The following is a 14,161-nucleotide window of genomic DNA, read 5'->3' on the forward strand; positions in this document are numbered from 1 at the left end:
TCTCTATTCCTCTGATTATATGGGATAAGCCTTCATAAAAATCACAAATGAAATCCTGGCCTCATTGAAGTCAATGGGAGTTTTGCCATTGACTTCAATGGAGTCAGGATTTTACCTCATATATGTATGTTTCTATTTCTGTTGTGCATGTGTTTGTGTGCGCAGCTTAATAATATGGGATTCTGCGGGTTTATGTCTATTTTTAAACTGTGTTCATTGAGGTTAAATATCAACATGCACAATTCAATCTATAAATGAAAATATCTTCTCCTCCCCCACCCCACTTAAAAATACAGGGACTAAGGGCTTGATCCTAAGAACACTGACATCAATAAGAATCTTTCCATGATCTTCACTGAGGCTTGGATCTAGCCACAAGCAAAGTGTGAAGATGACAGGAGGCTATTTTCAAAAGCACTCCGTGCTGCCGTAACTGTTCTCACTAAAGTTAATGGGAAAACTCCCACTGACCTCCATGGGAACAATGAAGCCAATGCTGAGCGCTTCTGAAAATCCCATCCGGAGAGTAAATGACCATATCATTCTCACTGGAAAAGAAAAGCAAAGTTATTGCTGGAAAAACACAACAACTGAGCTCCATCCTTAAGGATGTTTGTGTACTTTATTTCATCTTCCTCCATTAGTCTACTTTAAAAAAAATAATCTGTTCATATAGCTAAGAAAATTAAAGCGAAAGAATAGAAATTCTTCACGGTCACAGATAGGGTGACCAGATATCCCAATTTTATAGGGACAGTCCCGATTTTTGGGTCTTTTTCTCATATAGGCTCCTATTACCCCCCACCCCATCCCGATTTTTCACACTTGCTGTCTGGTCACCCTAGTCGTGGGTGGGGAGGGGAGGGAGGAGGAAGGAGAAGCAATAAGCTGGTAAAATGAAGAGTTACAAACCAAGTAAGTGCTAGTTACACCTGAATTCTGACCAATTTGCATCCAGAGTGCAGCCAAAACTAGAAGGGACACTGTGGCTGAATTTAACAGCGGGGTCGGTTTCTCATTTCCAGTAAGGCTTTTTTACACCCCGGCACTGGAGAAAGAACTTTAGTGTAAATAAGAATCAGTCCCAGCTCTTTGTAGTGATAGACACCCAGCAACTGAGACAACGGGAACCATCAGGTGTTTCTGCAGAAATATAAATGCACACTTCCACTTGGGTGAAAAGTCCTTCTCCAACACCTTTTTTTTTTAAACAAGTGTAAAGCACTGTTGGCTCAGAGATGTTTATGCCACACAACTGTGCCTCATTATTAAAATGAAAGAAAAGTGGGGAAAATGAAAACAAAAATGATGTGAGAATGGAAGGGAATATCATCCCTTTTACTGGTGACAGATCATTTCCCCACCAAGTCTAGCACTGGTGAAACAACTGCCACTTTCTGGTGGTGGGTGAAATGAGCAAGAGTGGTTGCATTTAAAAACATAGAAAGACGCAAATCCAGGTCTTGTTTCTTGTCTGAGACCTTCGGGTAGAGTGCTTATGCTATACACTCTACTTAGAGACGATTCCCTGTTTGAAATTCCCTGCCAGGCTGAGTGAAGACATTCAGGCATGCAAGGCAAGCAATCCCTGAACTTTACTGGACTTCACCTAGACGTTTTTCAGTGGCAAAGTCAGAAAATAAACACACTAGACATGTGTGCGCACACAGCCACACGCACACGGATGAGGATGCTGCCTTCATCACCATTACAAACACGTTTCCCTATGTAGTATAATTTTCACAGGGCTGCAGCCCTCTACATGGTGTCTACCCACTCTAAGTGCACAAGGTTTTTGACATAAGATTATAACAAGATGTACATTGTAGGTGCCTCCTCACCAACCTGTGCTGGGTTGGTTTTCATAGCCAAGAAAAGCCTAACAACTAAGGACAAACATGCTGAAACTCCCTCTTTCCCCAGCCACGTTGCCCAGTCTGTGCTGTTGGAGTTGGGACAGAGGATCAGGACTCTTGACAGCAGCCCAGTTGATACTGCATCTCATATTTTTTTCGGATACAGAAAGACACAGTGCTCAGCAGTGACCTGGCCAGATTTCCAGATTGGCTGTGCTGGCTGCCGGATCCCTCAGCTAATGTGGCTACTTGGCTTTCATCCACATCAGCTAGGACAAAGTTCTCATCATTATCCTGGCCTCGAAGGGGCAGAAACAAATCACAGAAAATCAAATTCTCCTGTATCTTGGGGTGGCCCTGTTCTCCCCCTTTAAGCAGCCAGAGCCAGTACTGGGGTGCCAAGAAGCCCATGGTCTCAGGCCCCTCTGATATGGGGTACTAGAACAGTAAAAGAGAAACTCTGCTTTTGTTAAGTACAAAAAGCATCCAGATCTTTTTCTTGAAAAAAACAGCTTTGAAAACGCAAAGCGACAAAGGCTGAACAGTCGGATTCAGAGTGGCATCCACTTCTGCAGCAGGAGGCTGGTGGGGACCTACCAATCCACCACGCATATGCCCCCCGCCCCCTCATAAGGCCGAACCTGTTATCAGCCTGACCTCAAGTGCAGCTTGGTGCTCTGAAGCTCAAGACTAGCATGGCCTTTGGAACGGCTGACCTATTCCAGAATGTGCTTTGCAAGTGTTCAATCCGGCATGCCCACTACCTGTCACTAACAATGGTGGAGAAATGTAGCCATTAATATCAATAAAGTACATGTAACCCTTTCAGTATCTCTCGTCACTGCAAAGCCACGTCATGTTACAACATGACGTTGAAAAGTCAAGTGAGATGGCTTGATGTCTGCCATGACCTTGCAGGTGAACCAGTTGTGTTAACTTTGCATCCAGCTGGGTATGGTTAAATCCTGATCCACTACAGTGGTGACCATGACAAGCTGGCACATTTCTAAAAAGAATTTTCTTCTGCCAGGGAAAGGAGAAGATCAGAAGACTCCATGAAGCCCACTAGAGATCTCACCATGCAAATCTATTTTACCTGAAAGTGCTTAGATACTGTGTTTGAGGGAAGCTATAGAGAATATTTATACAGACAGACATTCCTCCTTTATAATGCCCTGCACCTTCCCATAGTATCGATAGAAGACGTACAGTATTTGCAATGCAGTCTCCAAAAGGTTAAAAACCATGGAGACATGCAGCCAGTGTCACAGATAAGAGGGGAGAAAAGCTGTAGGATTAATTTATAAAATAACGAGAATTTCTCCATCTTCAAAGATACTTATCGGGTTTAACTTTGGATAACACTAAACAAAAAAAAAAAGCAGGAACCATTCATTTACTTTAGTTGGGAAGTGATAACGGCTACGATGCAATGCCAGATAGATAGAACCTTTCATTTGAGTCATACCCGCTAGCTCAACACAATTCATTGTTTGAATAGGTAACTAAACGGCAGTTTTCAATATGTGTTAAATCCTCTGGCTTTCTAGGCATGAAGAGTAAATAAGCTCTCTCTTTCTTTCTTACAGATAAGGGAAATCAATAACAAATAAGGCTGAAACATGGGGCACATAGGATTTCCAATCTTCCATGACCGGAGCTGAAAGTAACTCAAAGGACTTACCGGTACACCGGAATCCTGAGCAGGGGGCGGGGCCTCAACCAGAAGGGGCGTGGCCTCAACCAGAAGAGACGGTCCTTTAAATCCCCGGGCCCTTTAAATCTCCGCCAGAGCCCCAAGCCCTGGGGTAGTGGTGGCAGCTGGGAGTCCCCAGAGCTCTGTCGGTGATTTAAAGGAGCTGGGGCTCTGCTGCAGTAGCAGCAGCTGGGAGCCTCGGGCCCTTTAAATCACGGCTGGAGCTACCAGCTGCAGAGGTGGCTGGGAGCCCCAGGGCTCGGGGGCGATTTAAAGGCCTCGGGACTCCAGCCACCGCTACTGCAGCAGAGCCCCTGGTCCTTTAAATCAGTGATGGAGCCGCGGGGGCTCTCGGCTGCTGCCGCCGCCACCCCAGGGCTTAGGGGTCTGGCAGAGATTTATAGGGCCCAGGGCGTCACTGTGGTAGCGGCGCCTGGAGCCCCTGGCCCTTTAAATCACCACCGGAGCCCTGCCGCTGCTACCCCAGGGCTCTGGCGGCCGAGCTTGGGTGGTGATTTAAAGGACCCGGGGCTCCAGCCACTGCCAGGAGCCCCAGGCCCTTTAAATCGCTGGCCTGGGGAAACCGGTCCAGTCCGCTGGCTCTTGGCAGGATGCCGTACCGGACCATACCGGCTTACTTTCACCTCTGTCCATGACCATTCTGACCTTTGCCATGTTCTGACCAAAAAGACATTCCATCCATATGCCTTATACTTTATGTTAGCAAACGAATCAGTCTGCAGTAGGATTGTCAGACACTGGACAATCAGAACAACAATCAAGATCAGATGTCACAGGTCCATCTAAGCTGTCACTAACACAAGCAGGAATTTTCATATTTTTCCTTTTTTTTTGGTCAGTAACATCTTGAAATGTGCCAGTGCTCATTACCAGTGGATAACTGATTGTACTGGTATTAAAACTTCCCCCAAAAAAGCAAGGACTTTTCATGACAACAAAAACAGCTTTGAAGTTTGTAACAATCCATCTGTGATAAATGCAAGCACGATTTTAAGCCATTTTAGTTGATCCCTGTCAATATGTGTGTCATTCGGTATGTATGTCAAAACCTGTGAGCTGCCTGGAGTCCTGGTCATACATATCACAAATGATAGGTCTCTATATAAAAATTCAGGGCAATAACTCAGTTTGTGCAAAGATCAGAGGAGGCAGAAGACCTCAGGGGACTCAGATATCAGGATTAATAGTTACAGTGCTATTTAATCATAAAGCTTGGAGAAGAACTCAGAATAATTTCACCCAATATTTGCTTGGGCAGCAAAAGGAATTAATTACAGCAGTGCTCACAACTCCTTTTCGGGTTTGCGTTCTGTGAATATTCTCTCAAGCCAGTCTACTGGCAGGAATGTGCACCGAAACAGTGATCAACACAGACTATTTTTGGAAAGCGAATTTTGAACTTGCAAGCATGAGTATTCACACTGAAACCTGATGTCATGAGTTACATTTGTGCCATCAGGGAACAAAGACAGTATAACCTAGTTGACTGGTCATCACGCAACAAGGACCTAATATTCCCAGACCTTATTCATCAGAGTCTTACTCCCAACATTAGTTTCACTGATTTCAGTGGGGCTGCTCAGCTGAGTAACAGCTTACAGGGTTAGGCCTTAGGGGGATAGCTCAGTGGTTTGAGCATTGGCCTGTTAAACCCAGGGTTGTGAGTTCAATCCTTGAGGAGGTCACTTAGGGATCTGGGGCAAAAATCAGTACTTGGTCCTGTTAGTGAAGGCAGGGGGCTGGACTCAATGACCTTTCAAGGTCCCTTTCAGTTCTAGGAGATTGGTATATCTCCTATTATTATTACAGCTGAATTTTATATGTAGAAAACAGGCAACTAACTGCTCATGGTCAATCTACAGGCCACGAATGCACCGTGGGGACAATTTGCCAAAGCGTTTCGCAGAATGAATATTCATGAGACAATCATAAGCTGCCCACAGACCATTTGTGAATAAGGAAGAGGCTAAATTCCTCAAATAGTGATGTGCTCTGAATTATTCCCTAAGCTGGACCCTGTCATCAGGTGCAGCACACCTTCCAGTGCACCGGCCGACTGAGGGGCACTGCACCGCATCTGTGGCCAGGGAGATGGTGCCGGGTACAGCTTTTACAGTTTTACCCGCTGTAGAAGAAACTTTGGCCAGCCTGGAGTTGGTGCATTGGTGGAGGGAGGGCGCCAAAACAATCCTCCGGCTCTTGCACCCATGCACCAGAGTCTCCCTGGGGAGCGGAGTCGCTGCTTCCAGGCTGAAAGTGGGAGGGATGGGACGGGAACGTGAGTGAGAAGCAGCCTGTGGAAAGGATGGCAGGGCAACCTCTGTAGGGCAAGCGACAGCCCAGAGCCATCCAGAGGAATTATATCTGAGTTGGCCCAGCCTGCCCCAGGGCCCAAGCAGCAAATACCCACCAGCACGTCTGAGGGGGTGTGGGATACACTGAGGGCCTTCACACTGCATGGGGGCTGGGCCTTACTCAGACCTGCTGGAAGAACAAGGAAACTTCTCATCTGGTGCAGCTTGTGTAACACGCAGCCACAACTGCTCAGGGGAGCACAGGTGCTGTTCCTCCCTGCGGGGTGTCAGACTGTGGCCCCACTCCCTTCCCCATCTGCCCAGTGAGCAAGCTGGCGACAGTGCAGCCTGCAGACTGGGCCACAGGGAGTTTGGGGAAAGACCATATATAATCCCTGAGGCACACACAAACCCCAAACGCCCATTGGGGTGGTGTCCCTCTGCAGGGCAGTGCTTCTCAGGCACATTCCGGCTCTGAGAGCGCTTGGACCGAAGTTGTACCAACTGTCCGACTGCCATAGCAAACAATCAGCGCGGGCGAGGAGCGTCCAGTTCAAAGTGAGTTAAGAGGTTCTGATTTCTCTGAATTGGCGCAAAGGGATTCTCATACAGCAGTCTGGTTGGGTTAGGTTTTTTTCGTTGCAATGTTCCTAACTTTAAATATCCCTCTGTAACAGGGCCGGCCACCTCCCGAGCACCCACTCATGGCCAGAGGTGCTTCTGCAGTGCCCTGCTACCATTTCCTCCCAGGGCCCCTGAATACCTCACAGTCCACAGGTAACTACCACAGTCCCCTCCTAGGGTCCCATTTATCGAGTCTTTATGTACTAACCCTCCAGCCCCAACCCCGGCTCTCCCCGTTCAGATAGGGAGCCCCCAGTCCTTTTCCCAGAGCTAGGTCCCAGCTCAAAGTCTCTCCAGCTTTACCTGGCTGGAGCTCAGCCTTCCTCGGCCCCTCTGGTTTCCAGGCCCCAAGTCCTTGGGTCTCTAGCAGGAGCTAGGCCCAGGACTCCCAGGCTCTACCTGGCTGAAGCTTCCTCAACAGTCTGGTTCTGGCTTCCAAGCCGAAATTCGTCTTTCAGGTGGGGTCTCTAGCAGGAGCCTTCAGCTCACAGCGGCTCTTCTGTGCCACAGCTCCCTTGGTCTCAGGGTCTTCCCTGCAGGAATCTTTCACACTCTGTAGCCTCTCCGCCATTCACACACACACAAAACCATAGCCTTCTGCTGCTCCTTATGGGACAATCCCCCTGATATAGCTCGTTCTGTAATCAGGGTTAGCTAGCTGCAGCCCCTACGGAAGAGCCTTGCTAATACACCCCTCCCACAAGAAAATCCCACAATGTGGAGTAAAAACACACAGGCTCCATACTAGTTTGGTTCTCACTAAAAACACTGAATACTCAAAGTAGATTCAGCAAAGAGTCCTGTGGCACCTTATAGACTAACAGACGTTTTACAGCATGAGCTTTCGTGGGTGAATACCTTTGCTGCTTCTACAGAACCAGACTAACACGGCTACCCCTCTGATACTCAAAGTAGATTGTAGATGTTCTCTGCACAAGTCCTGCCTGACCTAGATACATGATGCACAATCTGTCCATGCAACCTTAATTCAGATGCTTGGGCAAATGCGTTATGACACCACCTTTAATTACACGACCACAAGTAGTTTCCCCCCCACCGTGGACCCCTGCCTCACCCAGGGAATGGATCTGAACTGTGCAGTGAAAAAGACTGTTCTCTGAAGGACAGGGGCCAGCAACGTGTCCGTACATGGACACAAGAATCCGTGGTAAAAATTCTGAGGTCCATGGTAATTTTTCCAAAAATGGAATGACTGAATGACATACCTCACCCCCCAAGGTCCGTCACTAAGGACAGTCATTTTATCAAGTGTCCGTCGTGCCACATGGTGGTGCCGACCCCTGCTGAAGGACCCCTACCTCATCCACTCTAGAAGGCAGCGTCTACAGGATGAGGCAGGGAACTCCAGGGAATGAAAAGTCTGGGCCTAAGGTGCTTCAATACTAACTTTGGGCCCAGTTTGCTTTTTACAGATTATCCTTCTCCCTCGGGGAGGAGGGACAGCTCAGTGGTTTGAGCAGTGGCCTGCTAAACCCACAGTTATGAGCTCAATCCTTGAGGGGGCCATTTAGGGATCTGGGGCAAAAATCTGTCTGGGGATTGTTCCTGCTTTGAGCAGGGGGTTGGACTAGATACCTCCTGAGGTCCCTTCCAACCCTGATATTCTATGATTCTACCCCTCTGACTCTGCATGTTCCCTTTGAATGGTTAACGTTCTCTGCCACCTCCTTCCCCCCTACACTCCTTCTTCCTCTGCTGCCTCCTCCAGGAGCAGGGAACAGGGAGTCAGTTGGTGCTCAGCACTTCGGAAAACCAGGCTTTTATGTAGGACTCTAAAAAGGGATTTAAGAACCTAATTTTAGGCTCCTATTTTTTAATATCTTGAACCGGTGCTGTTCAACATACTCATTAGTGATCTGGAAAAGGGCGTGAACAGTGAGGTGGCAAAGTGTGCAGATGTTACAAAATTATTCAATATAGTTAAGTCCAAAGCTGTCTGTGAGGAGTTGTAGGAGGATCTCACAAAACTGGGTGCTTGGGTAATAAAATGGCTGGTGAAATTCAGTGTTGATAAGTGCAAAGTAATGCACACTGGAAAAAATAATCCCAACTGCACATATATAATGGTGGGGTTTAAATCAGGCGTTACCAAGAAAGAAATCTTGGAGTCATTATGAGTGGTTCTCTGAAAACTTCAGCTGAATGCACAGCAGCAGTCAAAAAGGCTAACCAAATGTTAAGGAGTATTAGGAAAATATCATACTGCCACTATATAAATCCATCGTATGCTCACACCTTGAATACTGTGCCCAGCTCTTGTTGCCCCCTCTCAAAAAGGATATAGGAGAACTGGAAAAGGTTCAGAGAAAGGCAACAAAGATGATCAAGGGCATGGAATGGCTTCTGTATGAGGAGAGACTAAAAAAAGATTAGGGCTGTTCAGGTTAGAAAAGAGATGCTAAAGAGGGCGGAGATATGATAGAGGTCTATAAAATCATGAAGGATGTGGAAAAAGTGAATGGAGAAGTGTTATTTACCCTTTCCCACCATTAATAGGCGACAGGTTTAATTCAAACAAGAGGAAGTACTTCTTCACCCCACACGCAATTAACCTGGGGAACTTATTGCCATTGGATGTTATGATGGCCAAAAATATAACAGGGTTCAAAAAAGAACTAGGTAAGTTTATGCAGGATAGCTCCATCAATTACTGTTAGCTAAGATGGCCAGAGATGCAACCTCATGCTCCGGGTGACCCTAATCCTCGGATCACTCAAATGGCCCTACTCTCTATGCTCCCCTTGAAGCTCTGGTACTGGCCACTGTCATGGGGCTAGACGGATCAGTGGTTTGACCCAGTACAGCAGTTCTTAGAAACAGTTTCATGAAAGCACGATCCTTTATTATCCTTCTCCTAGAGACTGCAATAGTATTGTGTTTGTGACAATGTTTTTAATACTGATAGACAGTCATAAATTAATCATTTAATCACTCAACTTCTTCAGCAGAAAATCATTATTGGATTCCATACACTGATCAGCAGAGTTAGCTAATCAGTTTCATCTCCCAGCTTACTGTAATATTTTTTTCATCTTGCACACAGAACTAGCTATTTTTCTTGTACTATCAAATCTAATTTTGAATCGAGACGGTTCACACATGTCTTGCAGTCAGAAAGGAAAATTACATCAGTCTGAAAATGCTAGACTGACTACTGGTGCCAGTTTAAAATAAAAAAAAAAGAAAGAAAGAAAGAAAGAAAGAGAGAGAGAGAAATTACTTAAGAAACAAACAAATTTTTCAGGAAGCAATCCCTACAGGAATCCAAAACCAGATACACACTGTTTGTTGCCAAAGATTTCATATATAAAAAACATCTGGTGCGGCCAATGTCCTGCTGTTTGTGCATTTTTTAAAGTTCTGAAATTAGCAAGGTCTTGGGATTGACATAGCAAAAATGAAAGAACAAAACCAGACGATCCATCTGTGATGCTGCTTAGTAAGTATCTATCAACATAACGTGCCATTTTTAATTTCCATGGGCCAGTATTTCTTATAGCAAGGGTTCTTTTTTCCCCCGTTCAGTCCTTATACCAACCCAGTAGGAGTCTGATTCTCTAACCCACTCCGCCAGTTTCATGCAAGCATAGTTCCATGTTGGCATGCAATGGGTGTCATAGAATGGAGAATTAGGCCCTTGATCTCTGACTGTGTCCAGCCATGCCATCTTAAGGCACAGAGAACTCTCATTGAGTTCAGTGGGAGCTGGAGGTGTGTAAAGCCTACAGCATCTCTGTGTGGGTCACACGTTTTTGCTCTCGGGGTGAGCGGCTGGTATACTGCAGTTGTGGTGGCGGGAAGACAACTACAGGCTCCTATGTGCGCACATCTTGTTTGGTAGCCACAAAGGAGGTTTTCAAAGGCACGAAGAGCAGTCAGATGTCCAGTTCCCGTGGAAAGTCAAGGTGAGTAATTCCCACTTGTAAAATCCCCCCCTCTAGCTTTATCTCCCAGTGCAAAGGATCCTCTAACCTTTGACATCTAATGGTATCTAAAGCAGCAGGGAGCAACCTAAACTTCCAGGCTCTTTCAGGGGAATGTTTGATACATAAATCCAGCTACTTTTAGCTCATGCAAATAACTCTTGCTCATCTTCTGAATAAGGACTGAAGGTTGAACCAGAAATAGTGCATTCTCCTGGCGCTATTATTTAATTTGGACAGGGCTGTACAATGTCTATGTGGATGCGTAATGGATTGTGCAAACGTCACATACTGAATCAAACAGAGGAAGCATAAAGATGTCGCTTCAAGACTGCACAATAAAATAAACACATAGGGCCCATTTTACCATTACGTTACTCCAGTTCTGCTACAGTGTGATTCCACTGATCGCAATGCAGTTATGCTGGCGTAAATCCAGAATATCACACTGGTGAATCAGGGCTATAACTTCCATTATTTTTTGACATGAGCTGCATTTATCATCCAAACCCAACAGGCTATGATTTCCCCACAAAAGATCTGGTAATAACTGTATAGTGGGTACATTCTTATCTCAGTGCACAGAGAGTCAGCTATGCATATAACTCCTAATACAACTAGTGGGAGATTTGGGCATAATTCACAAGGTGGAAGTGTTTGTTTACAGAAAGTGGGGATCGTCCATATCTGATCTTCTCACCTACTGCTACATTTATTGATCTTTATGTGCATTTAGCTCAGCGCATCAGGGAAACCTCCACTGCTGTTTATGAAATGCTAGAGTCAACCCAATAACCTATTTCGCCCAAGAAGAGAACTGCTGGCAGCAGCCTTTGTGATGGGGACAATGGCAAACTTCGTTAAGGGCCATGACGCTTGTTTATTTGAATAAAACAGGTGTTTTTGCAGGTGTCATGCTGACATCTGCCAGTGCTACCCTTGAAGGCTTCCTGCCACGTCAATCTGCAGTGAGCAGTAACCCAATAGTTCTTTTATTTCCTCTCCTCGAGCTACATTCGCATGCTTTGCCTGACACATCAGCAATCCAAATTAATTACCGGGGCACGGACTTGATTAGTTACAACACATCAATGGCCTCTCGGGTGGCTGCTGAACCTACAAACGTGTACCTGTGCTGTTCTAATGAAATTTAATCCCGCTCAGCCTTGCGTCCTTCTGCTTTGCAGCCAGGACTCTGAAATTTGTTTGTCACTCGGTAGCTCGTGCCAGATTTCTCCAATAAGAGCATTTCCTTTAAAAGGAGCAGGAACGGCTGGCTTGGGAATCCGGCAGCAGAGCACTGCACTGTGTTTGCGAGAGCTCTGAGTGTGGATCTGAAGGCTGGGTCCATGCTCCCAAATGCCATTAGCCGGCTGTGCTTGACGAGCAGGGTACTAAGCCCTTGCAGGAAGCTGACAGCGTGGGTTCCACATTCAGCCCTCCACTAAGGAAGATCATTTGCAGTACAGCAGCTTTAAGGGAGGGAGAGTGAAAAGATGCAGAACATGGTAGGGCTTTTGAGGGCTCTGACCACAGTGCCTACCAGGGTGTGTGAGATGCAGAGAAGGGTGCACATGGTGCTGCATCCCGTGTACGGGGCATAACCGTGGCTCCCCCTTCCTTGATCCCCTTGGCGTGTCTGTGCTCCCTGAGTGCAAACAATGTAAATCTGCTTGGGCTTTACATGGGCTGTGCGAGGTGGGTCAGGCTCTTTATTCCCTCTGTTCCCTGTCTGTGCACAGAGCCTAGCTCTGGGTAAGGGGAAAATAATTCCCTACTATCTTCATTTGCATGATGCAAAACTGAAATGAGACAATGAGCAGTGACATCCCTGACCTGAGCCAGCAACACCTCCCCATCCCGAATCCGTTCGGGTTTTCACTGCGATGCGAAAGGGGCACTGGGGCGGCCTCCGTCTTTTCACTTCCACTCCAGCTGCCGCTCCAAGATCAATTAGCCATTTGCTAAACCAGCGAGTCCATTTAAACTGCACTACACCTGAAATCTAAAGGTTCCCGCTATGACGTCCCTCCGCCAATAAGGGAGACAATTACGTTGCTCTTGTGGGTGAAGACATGGAAATGTTAGGCTATGAAGGATTCTCCGTGCTTAATTAAAAACAAAAAAACCCGACCAAAATGCACCCTGCTGAGAGGGAACATTCCTGGTGTTCCAAGGCTGCAATAATTATACCGTGAAACGAGGGAGGGGGAAGGGGGGGGAACCACAACCGCCTGCATAGGAAAGGATTCAAGGCCCAGTCTTGCTACTTCTACTTATTTCAATGGGAGTTCCACCCAGGGTGGCCGAGAGCGGGTTCAGGCCCTGGTGAAAAAATTTGTTTGGGCCCCTCAGCAAGGGCAGGCCGGCTAAACAGGGCCGACGAAGTCAGGGAACCTGGGCCCCGGGCCCCCTTCCGGACTGCCGGGCCCCGGTAATTTGTACCAGCTTCCCCCCCTCTCGTCGGCCCTGGTTCCACCCCACGGAATGGCCAGGGCCCCCCACCCCAGAATCTTAGCCCCTTTTGAAGTTCCACTTACCTGCCTGATTTGTGGTTACATTTACAGCTACATACTGCCGCGCTGCAGGGCTCTGGTCGGACACTCCGTTCACTGCCTCAATTTCAAAGGTATAGTTTGTGTGAGCAAGCAGGTCCACCATCATGACAGAGGTGTTTTTCAGGCCGATTTGCTGGGGGAGGTACCTGACATGACTGCCACACGCCTCACACAGCCCCGAGTGGGAGCTGCACTTCTTGCATGCAATATAATAAGACACATCTTTCCTTCCACCAGTGTCAGCCGGGGGAATCCATTCCAGGAAGACACTAGTCTCGTTAACATTTGAGATGGCATTCCGAGGAGCTGAGGGGGGTCCTGGTTTGTAAAGTAAAGTGAGAAAAACACAGGGTGAAAATAGCATTCTTGTTCATCCTGCTCTGCGCTACTCTCTAGGCTGAAAAGAGGGGCTGCACTGCTCGCATGCCATGGGGCACCCACAGCCAGTGCACAGCAGCAGCTGAAGGGCTGGCAGGGCAATGGGGGGTCACTCCTAGCTGTCCCTCCTCGCTTTGAAGTGTGTGTGTTGGGACCCACCCACCCATCTGATCCAGGAAGACAAGGAGGAGTATCCTACCAAGCGTGTTCCCTTGGATGTGCTCCAAGCCCCTGCCAGCCAAGAGAGCAAGGGAGCAGGCATCAAGGCTGAAATCCTGGCCCCACGGAAGTCAATGAGGGTTTTGCCATTGATTTCAGTGGGGTCAAGGTTTCACCCTAAAGGTACGTTTGCACGGCAGCTGGGAGCTGCAGTTCCCAGCTTGGGGAGAGAGAGACGATGATGAGCATGCTAAATATAGCAGCAGGGTGGCAACAGCACAGGAAGGGGCTCAGATTCGCTGCCTGAATGCAGACCTTGAACAGGCCTGTACTTGGACGGCTAGTCCGCTGTGCTGTCCGCGTCTCCATGTCCACACCGCTGATTTCAGTGCACTAGCTCAATCAAAGCCAGCACATGTACGTCAAGCCGAGCTGTGAAGAACCGTCCAGTTGCAGTGTAGACACGCCCCGTGTGGATCCAGCTTCTGTCTAGATATACCCCGTGTGGATCCAGCTCCGGTCTAGACATACCCCGTGTGGATCCAGCTCCTGTCTAGACATACCCCGTGTGGATCCAGCTCCGGTCTAGACACACCCCGTGTGGATCCAGCTCCAGCCTAGACACACCCCG

The 14,161-nt window shown here is 47.5% G+C and overlaps 1 protein-coding gene across 4 annotated transcripts in view; it reads right to left on the bottom strand.

Moving 5' to 3' along the window:
* EPHA5 (EPH receptor A5) overlaps window positions 1-14,161 on the bottom strand; it is a 340,760-nt gene that overhangs the window by 131,438 nt on the left and 195,161 nt on the right. For all 4 annotated transcript variants that reach the window (XM_045018677.1, XM_045018676.1, XM_045018675.1 and 1 more), the window contains one exon: window positions 12,976-13,311. In XM_045018677.1, coding sequence (XP_044874612.1) covers window positions 12,976-13,311 — 336 coding nt within the window. The remainder of the gene's footprint in view (window positions 1-12,975; window positions 13,312-14,161) is intronic.

Source organism: Mauremys mutica, chromosome 5 (assembly GCF_020497125.1).
Source record: "Mauremys mutica isolate MM-2020 ecotype Southern chromosome 5, ASM2049712v1, whole genome shotgun sequence".
Taxonomy (NCBI): Eukaryota; Metazoa; Chordata; order Testudines; family Geoemydidae; genus Mauremys; species Mauremys mutica.